General features: G+C 45.9%; 1 protein-coding gene across 6 annotated transcripts in view; it reads left to right on the top strand.

Annotated features, from left to right (window-relative positions):
* Cpxm2 (carboxypeptidase X 2 (M14 family)) overlaps nucleotides 1–12,075 on the top strand; it is a 122,079-nt gene extending 110,004 nt beyond the window's left edge. For 4 of the 6 annotated variants that reach the window (XM_006508033.4, XM_011241864.1, XM_030242804.1 and 1 more), the window contains one exon: nucleotides 616–1,947. In XM_006508033.4, the coding sequence (XP_006508096.1) occupies nucleotides 616–869 (254 nt within the window). In that variant the 3' untranslated portion in view covers nucleotides 870–1,947. Of the gene's footprint in view, nucleotides 1–615; nucleotides 1,953–11,903 lie in introns of those variants that run through there. The other 2 variants (XM_006508034.4, NM_018867.5) reach the window with 2 other exon arrangements.
* The last annotated feature ends 140 nt before the right edge of the window (nucleotides 12,076–12,215 follow it).

The raw sequence follows: 12,215 nt of genomic DNA, 5'->3' as shown, positions 1-12,215 counted from the left end.
TAAGTAACTAGTTGTATAGATGGGTATCAGGGTTCCTCTTCAGCCCTGCCCGCAGCTTGCCAGTTCTCATGGGTCTTTCCTTGACTTATTGAGTCCCTGTCCTGCTTTGAGTCCTTGTTCCTGTGGCTTCCAAGTCTCTCCCTGCCCATGGCCATACATCAAGAGCTGGGTTAGAGTGCAGGCACCAGGGCCATCTCCTGGGCGTCTGTTCCTGAACTTTTAGAGGCCAAGAACCCTCTCCTTTTAGAAATGATTATTCTTCTATGTTCATAGCTCTGAAGCCAGGAAGCTATGAGCTGCTGACTTTACAAGAGGCCATTTGGTGGCAAGGACATAATGTTTGTGAGTTCACACTTACAATGAACGGCTTGTACTGTCACATAGGAGAGACTTGAAGATTTCATCTCCATCTGGGGTTACACACTGTGGGGAGCCTAGGCCCTAAGCCCCTTCCTGGTGAAACATTAAAGCAGCAGCCAAAGAGAAAAACACCGTGCCTTCCAGAGTGCTGTAAGCACTTGATCATGGGAGCTTAGGTCCAGCTCTGATGGGTGGGGCTGGGACTACTTGTGCTAGAAAGAATCTGTTTTGAGGTCCCCTGCTTTCTTTTCCCAGCCAGCGATGGGGATTACTGGCGTCTACTGAACCCTGGCGAATATGTGGTCACAGCCAAGGCGGAAGGCTTTATCACTTCCACCAAGAACTGCATGGTTGGCTATGATATGGGAGCTACTCGGTGTGACTTCACCCTCACAAAGACCAACCTGGCTAGGATAAGAGAAATTATGGAGACATTTGGGAAGCAGCCTGTCAGCCTACCCTCCAGGCGCCTGAAGCTGCGGGGACGGAAAAGGCGGCAGCGTGGGTGACCCTGTCGGACACTTGAGACATACCCCAGACCGTGCAAATAAAAATCCACTCCAGTAGTAACTCTGTAGCAGGCTTTCCCTGTTGTTTTGACTGTAATTCAAGAGACACTCAGGAGCATACCTGCATGGCTTGGCTGACCCCAAAGGGGAGGGCTGGTGGCTCAGGGTGTTTTGTTTTTTGTTTTTTGTTTTTTCCTTTGTTCTCATTTATCCAAATACCTTGAACAGAGCAGCAGAGAAAGGCCGGTGGCAGTGAGGGAATTAATTCAGTGAGTCAGTCTGAGATTCTAAAAAGGGTGCTTGACCACTGGCCAGGAAGGGAAATCAGGCCTTCCCCCATTTGCGTGACATTCAAGCTTCCCAGTGCATTTGCAAGTGGCACAGTTGACATTGCAGCACCCAGGGAATCCTTTGCCCCAGATGTTATCATTTGAGATGCTCTTATGCAGCCTAAGAAAATCCATCCTCTCTGGCCCCAGGGGACAAGCCAAGCTGCTATGTACACACTCGGTGTTCTATTGACAATAGAGGCATTTATTACCAAGTGTGCATCGCTGAGTCCTAAATCAGCTCTGCTCCTTTTTCCAACAAAGCTTGTCTTCCTAAGAGCAGACAGAAGTGGAGAGCACCCAAGAATGAGTGCTGGGCAGCAGACCCTGGGGGAGGGGGCTTGCTATCCCAGAAAGCCCCTAAACCCTTTGCTGCTCCATTAGCCCTGGGGTGAGGAGAGCCAGACATGTTAGGAGGCCAGAGCAGTCAGTCAGGGCATCTTGGAAAAGACCTTGAAGGAAGCAAACCCTGGGTTCCTTTTGCTCCAGAATGTGAGAGCTCCAAGTTGGCCCCAATCAGGAGGGGAGTAATGATGAACATACAGACGGCCACATCTTGCCAATCAAGCATCATCTGATGAAAAAGAAAGCAATCTTAGGATTACCTGGGACACGTCAGTCTGGGAGAGGTGGTTGAATCATTGTGTAAGGGAATAGTGTATCTTATCTGTGTTCATCCTGCTGCCTTGTTGACCTGGAGAGAATGAAACAAACAAACACATAAACAAATAAAGCAAATGGTAAGATTCTCTCATGTAGTTTTCTAAGCAGGTATGCAGCACCTAATATCTCTGTAACTACAACCATTAGGGTTGAACTCTGGGCTCTTTCAGCCCCACCCATCTGGGCTCTGCTACCCATCCCCAATACTCCAGGTAAAAAGACAGATAATGGTGAAAAGCAAAAAGAGGAAGAAGTATTCAATATGGCCATGCTGGAGAGAAGAACAAATCAAGAATCCTGTGACCCTCCCCACAAGCCATCTCTGGGTCTGTTTGAATAGAGGGCAACAGGCAGGCACAGAGAGTCAGGGCAAGGTGTGGCCCCATCCAGCATCGACACATCATCTCTGATCTAGTCTGTAATGTAAGGTGGCCAGAAATGTGTGAAACCTCTTTCTGGAAGAAGTTCCTTGTCTGACTCGTTCTAGCAAGAGGTCCCTGGGGAGACCTCAGTACCTTGGGAACCATTATGTCAACAATCCACAAAGGGAAGGGGCCCATTCCTGCCAGAAAGGTTGCCCCCACTTTTTCTCTGAGTTTGGTCACCTTAGAGGAGGTACCTGTTCAGAATAGACTCCTTGAACCTCTGTAAGTCTGAGTTCCAGGTGATGACAGCTGTGTGTTCTCCGCTTCTTCCTGGAAGAGACATATGCTTGGACGCACTGGAGATGTTGATGAATGTCTTTACATAAATATGCTCACCAGTATTTTGGCAGTCAGCATGGGGTTGGGGCAGCGAGCTTTGCTGATAAAGGTCAGACTGTCAATATCTCATGGTTAACAAAGTGTAACTGTCCATGTTGAGACAGCTCAGGTCAGGTAGTAGTCACACAAGTGGATGGGCACAGCTTGTGGTTCAGAAAACTACATAAACAGGTAGGTAGGTGACTTTGGCCTTCAGGTTGGGACATAGTTAACTTCTATGGTTAGCTGGTATTGTCCAATAGAACTTTCTGGACTGGTGGGATTAATTTACTCTGTGCCATTGAATGCAGTGATCACTAGTCTCTGTGTGGCTGGTGAACCATTTTATAGGTGCAATTAATTGAAATTTGACATCCAACAGCTATTGGTGACTGGGGATGTCACTAAAGCCCATCACAGAAAGCCTCACAGCATCAGATATGGTAGGCAGTATTACAAAGCATCTAAAGTTCTAGGCTGTCTTTATAGTTCAGAGGGTAGAAAGTCACATATCTGCTCAGGACACTTTAGACTTGTTGGGCACCTTGACCTGGAAGCCAGGTTTCTGCATTCCAAGCCACAGCTCTTCAGTGTTTAGCGCTAAACACTGAAGTCTATAGGCTGCACTGCCCCAGGTTTATGTACTTGTCATCTCACTCCCTCATGTCTCAGAAGAGTGTGGTGCAAGGCTGAGCCTATGACAGGATTCACCTTTCCAACTCTGCTCTGTAGGAGGCCTGTGACTTTGGGATCATCATGCACAAGTGGGCTTTTGTCAACCCTGAAGCTCAGAATCTTACCCTTGACTCAGCTTCTCAGTGTGTTAGTGGTTGCTTCAGAAAGAATTAGCTCCTGGATCTTGCCTAAGGTCTTACATGGACCTCTGTACACACTTCTCTTCCCACTGCTGAAAATCTCCTGATATCTTTCCAGGCCTTTTCTCAAATGCCACCTCCTCCAGAGACTCCTCCTTCGCTCCCTCAGTCTTCCTGTCTGGGATTCAGCAATCTATCTCATACTCTAAGTCCTTCAGAATAGTGCTGACAGCACAGGGGGAACTCTAATCTCAGAGCCAAGAGGTCTGACTTCCCAAGGGAAGGCCCATTGTCTTCCTTGGTACCCATTGTCATTGGCTCCACACTATATAGCATATGCACAGTGGTCACATGGAACTGGGCTAGTCCTTGCCACGTGCCAAGTCGTGTTTTTCAGTTAGCAAGTTAAGAAGATGTGATTTCAGAAAATTAAAATTGGTCACTTGGTTTTATTCAATGCCTTTATACCTCCTCAAGGGTCTTCACTCATGGACTGGCAAGATGGCACAGCCAGTGAAGGTGCCTGCTGCCAGGCCTGAGGACATGAGTTTAATTCCAGGGGCCCGATGGTGGAAGGAGAGACCTGACTCTTGCTAGTTGCCTTCTGACTTCCACAAGCATGTTGCGGTATGGGCATGCCCACACACACACACACACACACACACACACACACACACACACGGCAGTGCTTGAATGTTAGTCATGGAGCTGTGGTGGAATCTGCAGTTCTATTCCTATGTGTGTGCCTGATGGAACTGAAAGCATGCTGACACAAAGCCTGATTGTGAATATTCACAGCAGTGTGATTCCAAAGGGGACGGGGAGGGGAGAGAACAAATGCTCATAGTGGTGAAGGAGAAAAACAAAATGTGATCTAACCACAGTGGGATGTACACGTTGATGACGGGACGGGAGATGAGCTGACACCTTTCAGAGTATCTAGCTGACATCATCACGGAAATGTCATGCTAGTGAGAGAAACAGATCACCAGAGCCACATGTTGACTGATTCTGTTTCAATGAAGTGTTACATGGAGACAAGTGGTTACCTAGTGCTGAGAGACAGGGGAACCGAGTTGGGCACAAGCTAGGAAGGCTGTGTGTATCTTTGGGAGGTATATATTCCAAAAGTGATTGTGGTAATTAAAAATAATTCTTAGAATTTAATTATAAAACTGAATGTTTATAATTTAAATAAGTGATTCATACAGATTACATCTCAATAAAGCTTTAGAATAGATGGTTGTGGTGATGACTAATCCCAACTGTCACCTTGAGAGGATCCGGAATCAACTAAGAGACAAGCCTCCACATAGGTCCAGGAGAGTATTTTCAAAAAGGATTAACTGGATAAAGACTCCATCTAAGAGTTGACTGCACCTTCTGATGGAGGCTCAATCATAAGAGAACCAAGGAGAGACCTGGTGAGGACATCTGGGGCCTCTGTGGCTGCTACTGCTGTCCCCTGTTGATATCAGACTCGAGCTCCTTTGGCTTTTCAAGGTAGACTGAAAATCAGCCACTGTCCATGAGCCCTCCAGGCTGGAAGCATCAGATCAGGACTACAACGCATCCAGCTGTGTGGGCTGAGTTGATACCAGGTTCTCAGCTTCTCTGGTCAGGTGGCTATTGCTGGACCATCAGGGAGTCCTCTCCTCCCCCTCCCCCTCCTCCTCCTCCTCCTCCTCTTCCTCCTCCTCCTCCCCCCCTCTTCTCTGTCTCTTCCTCCCCCTCTTCTTCCTCCCCCTCCTCCTCCTCCTCCTCCTCCTCCTCCTCCTCCTCCTCCTCCTCCTCTTCTTCTTCTTCTTCTTCTTCTTCCTCCTCCTCCTCCTCCTCCTCCTCCTCCTCCTCCTCCTCCTCCTCCTCCACAGTTTGTGAGCATTCTATCAGTTCTGCTCCTCTAGGGCACCTTATCTAATGCAAGGGTCATACCTGCCATGCATGCCAAGCAAAAGGCTGTGCTTAACCTTTGAATGCATAATCATTTCAACAGCGTCTCCTTAGTAAAACCAAGCACAGTTCCCCTGTGTTCAAACAACTACACAGAGTCACACCAAGCAGGAGGGCTCAGGAGAGGCCCTGGAATCTGGAATGCAAATCCAAGACAAACACAGTTTACTGTGTAAACTGGTCCCTCATGGGTGCCTTTGTGGTCTGGGAGAAGCTAGCATGCTGCTTGAGGGCAAGTTGCAGGGGTCTGCAGGGCGAGGACTGATCTAATCTCAAAGGTAAGATTCATTACCACACAGAGCGTTCACTGTTGCTGACGTGTCTGAAATAAAACCTTCTTGTTTAGTGTCAAAGATAGAAATATGAATAGTTATATAACTGTGTGTCTCTTATCTCCCCTACCTTCTCCCCAAGCCCCCAGCTCCCTACCCCCAACTCCATCCCCAAGCAAAATCTTGTTGGAGTCTTCTATGAATTTTAAGTTGAGAGGTATCATTTTTAAAAACCATTTTTTAAAAGTTGTTTTCTTTTACTTTATGTGTATGAGCGTTTTGCCTGTGTGTATGTGTTCCACATGTGTGCCTGGTATGAGACAAGATCAGAAGAGGGCATCACATTCCCTAGAACTGGAGTTACAGATAGTTGCAGGACACCATGTTGGTGCTGAATATTGAACCTGGAGCCCCTGCAAGAGCAGCAAGTGCTCTGACCATGGAGTACCTCTCCAGCTTCCAGGATCTTAATTTTTTTTTAAAACTGAGAAATGTTTAACTGGGTGATGGTGGTACAAGCCTTTAATCCCAGCACTTGGAAGACAGAGGCAGAGGGAATCTCTAAATTTGAGGCCAACCTGGTCTACAAAGTGAGTTCCAGGGCAACCAGGGGTATACAGTGAAATCCTGTCTTAAAAAAACAGAAAGAGAGAGAGACAGAGAGAGAGAGAGACAGAGACAGACAGAGAGAGAGAGAGAGACAGAGACAGACACAGAGACAGACACAGAGACACAGAGAGAGAACAGCGAAATGTGACTTTGCAAGGAAATAAATTTCCCCTGAAATAAAGAATTGCATATGATGCTGTGCTGTATTGCTTCTGTGTGGTCTCAACCTTAACATCAAACATACAATTGTGGTTTGAATGTGAAATATCTCTAACAGGTTTGGGTATGTGAACATTTGGTCCCTGCAGATGGTTCTGTTCTGAAAGTCTTCGGGGCCTTTAGAGATGGAGCTGTTGGGGTGGGCCTTGAGGTTTTGCAGCCTAGATACTCTTCCTGTCCTCTCTATGTCTTACTTAGGGTTCCCATTGCTGTAAGGAGACACCATGCCCAAGACAACTCGTAGAAAGGACAACATTTAATTGGGGCTGGCTTCCAGGTTCTGAGGTTTAGTGTCAGGAAGCATGGTGGGCATAGTGCCCAGAGGAGCTCAGAGGCATATAGAAGACTGCTCTCTTCCAGGCAGCTAGAAGGAGGATCTCAAAGCCACTCCTAAAATGACATACTTCCTCAAACAAGGCCACAACTAATAATGCCACTCCCTGGGCCAAGTGTATTCAAACCACCACACTCTGTTTCTTGGCTACAGAGGCAGCATGGCCAGCACCTACACACATGCTCCTGCTGCCCTGACTTGCTCTGGTAATGGACTGTCCTCTGGAGTCAACTCTTTCCCTTATAAGTTTGTCAGAATAGTTTATCACAGAAATAAGCAAGTAACTAAAGCAATAAATGCCAATCATATAGGACATAATGCAATTTAATATCAACCCAAGGATTTAAATCAAAGATCTTGGAAATAATGTTCAAGTCAACACACTACAAGTCATAATTACTGTTAGAATACAGAGTTTCTTGGAATAATTATTCCATTTACTTAAAGACAAATTTATAGTTTTACGACCTTCAACATTCACCATGAATAACATTATTATATAATGAGTAAGCCTGGTCAAGTTTAGAGAAAGCACATATAGTAGAATAAAATGTAGTTCATATTATTTATAGCATTAATTAGAGAAGATGTGACTGTTTTTATTAAATCCAAATGATTAAGCTAGTTTCACTTGCTGAAGAGTTACCTTAATTATATTCACTCCTAAAACACTTGCAAATTGGCTAACATATTCAAAAGTTAATGTCCTTCTTTCCATGAAAATTTAATCTCTATAAGTGTGGGCCTATATACCAATCAGAATCTAGCTTCTTAAATTTAAGAGATTTTAGAAAGTAATTTCTTAATAACCTCTGACTTTAGGGAAACGTTCAGTACAGAGTGAGGGGCCTGGGGGAGGGGCTCAGTGTTAGTGTGCCTGCCCAACATGCACCAGGCCCCTGTGTTCAATCCACAGCCACAAAAAAACAAATAAGCAATAAATGGTGATGGTGTTCCTGGGTTGCAGGCACCCAGAGGTATGGCCACGCTCTCACGGATAGATAATAGTCCCAATGCCAACCACCAACCACCACAGGTCCTCAAAGCAGATTGGCTATTCTTCCCAGGAGGCACAGAGTCTTTGTGTTATTCAGTTGACAGAGGGACAAGCAGAAGTCTGTTGAAAGGTGAGTTCTCATTCCCACGGCAAGCTCTGACTCTCCAGTCCTAAGGGGTACCCTGATGTTAGGGTTCATGGGCCCATGGGCAGAAAGCACTATTGCCTGGGAAACTGAAATCGAGGAAGGTGACAGTGAATGGTCACTGTGTTTCACAGCCATGGTTTCTAAGTCAGGTGTCACACCTGGCTCTGTCTCCAGAACTCCAGTCCCTTCTAATGCTAAGCACCTTCTGTGGAATGTGCTTAGCATCATTACTTATTGGCTTCTTGCTTCCCTGATCCTAGGTCTGAAGGACTCGTTTCCCAATGTATTCCTTCTGTGCAAATCCTTAGCCTCACTGAGATCTGCTTCGAAGGAGCCTCCACCAAGGTTCTCCCTCACACGTCCCTTGTCCATTAAAACAGGACTTAGGTGCATCATGGGAGCAGGAAATGGTCTCTCACCTTGGATCCTGGCATGGTGCTCCTAATTCCTTAAAACTTTTTGGATGGTAAAGTTATTTATCCTGACAAGGTAGTACCTGGATAGTGTTGATGACCACAAAGGTAAAAATTTTATAGTAACTTAGGACTCTCACCTCCAACCCATCCCCAGGGAAGAACAAGGGGCTGCAGTTGAGCTAACACACTGCCCAGCTCTACACCAGACATTTGTAATGAGAGAGTACCATACCTTGTACATACAATGGGATGTTTTTATAAATACATACTTACAATGTAAATTAAACCAAGCATGGGAAGTATAGTAATAACTGATATGACAATAGAAAAATTAGAATAAGGCAAATATAATAAAACTTACTTTAAATGCATAAATTGTATCCAGAATTTTAACATAATGTTTATAGACTCCAGTTAACCACAGTAACAGACCATGAGAAGCAAACTGCAGAGAAGGAAGATCATTGTAACTGGTCACACTGACATGGTGAAGTCCCTCCCTAATCCCTAAAATACAGGGTAAGCCAGCTTCTAGGCTGGTGAGCACACCCAGGTGTCAGGACGGTAGTATGCCCCAATACTCAGGATCTTTCAAGACCCCGTCCTTTATACCTTTTTACCTCGATGTTAATGGGTATGATATGCCAGGAATTTTAAGCATCTCCTCCAGATCTGGGCACCATTCTGTTAGGCACTGGAGCTGTTGCTGTGACTGAATACTTTAACAGAAGCAATTTAAGGAAACTCAGTGTTTTTCTGACTCAGTTCAAAGGTACAGTCCATCATGGCGGGGGGGGGGGGGGGCTATAGGGTAAGGAGCTTGACATGGCTGCCACGTTGTATCCATCAGTCATGTCCAGCAATTTGTTTCCTAGGTGGTTCTAAATATTTGCATATTTAATTTTAAAAATGTGTTCCCCCCCCTCTCTCTCTGTGTGTTGTGTGTGTGTATATGTGTAGGTTCATGCATGTTACAGTGTGTGTGGAGGTCAGAGGACAAGGGACCTTTCCACTTCTTGTTTTGAAACAGTGTCTCTCTGTCTTAGTCAGGGTTTTACTGATGTGAACAGACACCATGACCAAGGCAAGTCTTATAAAAACAACATTTAATTGGGGCTGGCTTACAGGTTCAGAGGTTCAGTCCATTATCATCAAGGTGGGAGCATGGCAGTATCCAGGCAGGCATGGTGCAGGAGGAGCTGAGAGTTCTACATCTTCATCCAAAGGCTGCTAGTGGAAGACTGACTTCCAGGCAACTAGGGTGAGGATCTTATGCCCACACCCACAGTGACACACCCATTCCAACCAGGTCACACCTATTCCAAGAAGGCCACACCTCCAGATGGTGCCACTCCCTGGTCCAAGGATATACAAACCATCACACTCTCCTTTTTGTTTCCGGGCACATCAGGTTAGCTATTGTGTTACACTAGCTTCTGAGGACTTACCTGTCTCTGCCTCCCAGTGCACTACAGGAGTGCTGAGATCACAGGTGCATGTCATCACTTCCCGCTTCTTGTCCTCTCACTTGTAAAAGTCCTTCACCCAGTGAGCCATCTACTCAGCTGCCTCCCAGGTGACTCTCTAGCTCTCAAGCTAACAATGGGGGTTATCATCACACACTAGCAAATTAACTGAACCCAGGAAGAGAGTCTCGGAACTCGACTTCTGAGTTGTAGTCAAGTTGAACAAATATTGTGCATAACCTTTGACTTGGGATTAGAGTCTGAACTGGGCAGGGCTAAGCCCTTACCCACTGGGATCTGACCTTGTCTTCAGGCAGATGGCATAGGTGTTGAGTTAAATTATAGGATGTTGTATTAGGGTTCTCTAAAGGAACAGACCTGATGCCAAAAGGGAATTTATTAGACTCACTTATAGAGTATATATGTGTTATGTATATGTATTTAATTTATAGTAGTCCAATATCTGTCTCTCACAATGGGGAGCCAAGGCTCCAGTAGTTGTTCAACCTGAGACTGGCTGACTATGCAATCCCCTCTGGTGCTGGAGTATGGGAGGACTCCTACAGAGTTGCTGGGGTTTAGTTTATATTGGAATCCCCCAGCAACAGTGCAGACAAACTTGCCGGTGAAAGTGAAGGCAAGCAGGCAAAAGGCAGTTCCCTTTTTCCATGCCTTTGTGTGGGCAGCCACTGGGAGGCATGGTCTAGATTTACTGTGGGTCTTCTCATCTTAAATAATTGGATTAAGGAAATCCCTCACAGGCATGGCCAACAGTTTGGATTTTAGCTGATTCCAGATGTAGTCAGGTCCACAACCAAGATTAGCCATCACAGATGCCCAACGATCATCATGGAATTACTTTTCGTGTGTGTGGGTGGGGGAAGCTAGTTCCCACACATCTGGAGGCTGGAGGAAATGGTTCAGTGGTTAAGAGACCTTAGCCTGAGCTGCTCTTCCAGAGGATCCAAGCTTGGATCCCAGAACCCAAATCAGATAGCTCACCACTGCCTGTAGATCCAGTTTTAGGACACCTTCTTCTGATTTTCACAGGCACCTGCACACATCTGGCGTACATTCTGTCTGTCTGTCTGTCTGTCTGTTTGTCTCTGTCTGTCTCTCTCTTTTACACACACACACACACACACACACACACACACACGTTTTAAAAAATCAAAAAAACCCTCTGGGTCTGAAGAGCTGGCTCAGTGGTTAAGAGCATGCTGCTCTTTTGGGCAGCACTAGAATCTGATTCTCAATGCTCACATCAGGCTGCTCACAGCCACTTGTATCCTCAGCCCCAGAGAGAACTGTCACCTCTGGCCTCTGTGGGCACTGCACTCATATACAAATACCCTCACACAGAATACAGTTTTTAGAAATTCCCATACATCTGGCCACAGAAACGTTCTGAGTGTTGAGAGGAGGTAGGAAAAGCCTATTAATTTGGTTATTTATTTTCTCTGCACCAAATATGGACAGAAAAATGGCTGCACTTCCCAACTGTCCTTGTGAGTACTGGTGGTGTCATGTTTAATCTTTGTACAAGGAACTATGAGTGACAGTCCTGGGAAGGCTCTTGAAGGAGTGTCTCCTTTGTTTTCTCCTTTCTCCTGACAATGTGGAACAGGGGCACAGAGCCGGTGCTCCTGCAGCTGCCTTTGATGACTAATTTAGAGGGGAACCAAGCCTTAAGGATGGCAGAGCCTGGAGCCACCAGAATGCTGCCACAGCAGTCCCTTAGATGCCTGCCTCTGGACATGTCAACCATCTTGGCTTCAGGTGCCAAGGGTTTAATGTGACATGTTGTAGAACATATAACGTCACATGCTTCAGAGCATGTTTGTCCCAGTGACAGGGCTGCAAAGGCCAGCATAGCCAATGCTAAGCAGCATTGAACCCAGTAACAGGTTAGCCCATTTTCTAATTGTATCCTCCCCAGGGAATTGAAACCTGAAGCCACAAAGCTGGGCTGTGACTGACGCTTCATGTTTACTGGGTTATTCACAACTGGGGTTTTTATATTCTGTCTCAAGTGAAGGCCCTTTGCCCAAACTCTTTGTCTCCTGTTCCTAGGCTGACGATGCTCACAGTGTAGTGGCCACTGTTAAGTAGCCTGAAGAAAGCATTCAGTGTTCCAGCACGCTGCCATCACTACTGCATTGCACACCTCAGGCTATGGAACCAGAATCTCTCTCACTGGCCTGCACAACTCTGTATTTCTAGAGAATAAAGAGCTTCATGAATAGCTTCTGAAAACTGCTTATCCTTTCTAGTTGCTCAACCGACAAAGAACTTTGCAGAATACTTCCTTAAATTTGGAACCAATCAGAGAGTAGTCAGATATTCTCTAAGGATGCTCTCCTCAGCTCTCTGCACCTTCCCATA

Source organism: Mus musculus, chromosome 7 (assembly GCF_000001635.26).
Source record: "Mus musculus strain C57BL/6J chromosome 7, GRCm38.p6 C57BL/6J".
NCBI classification, from domain to species: domain Eukaryota; kingdom Metazoa; phylum Chordata; class Mammalia; order Rodentia; family Muridae; genus Mus; species Mus musculus.
Note: the sequence above shows the minus strand (reverse complement) of the source record. Positions and strands in the feature narration are given on the sequence as shown.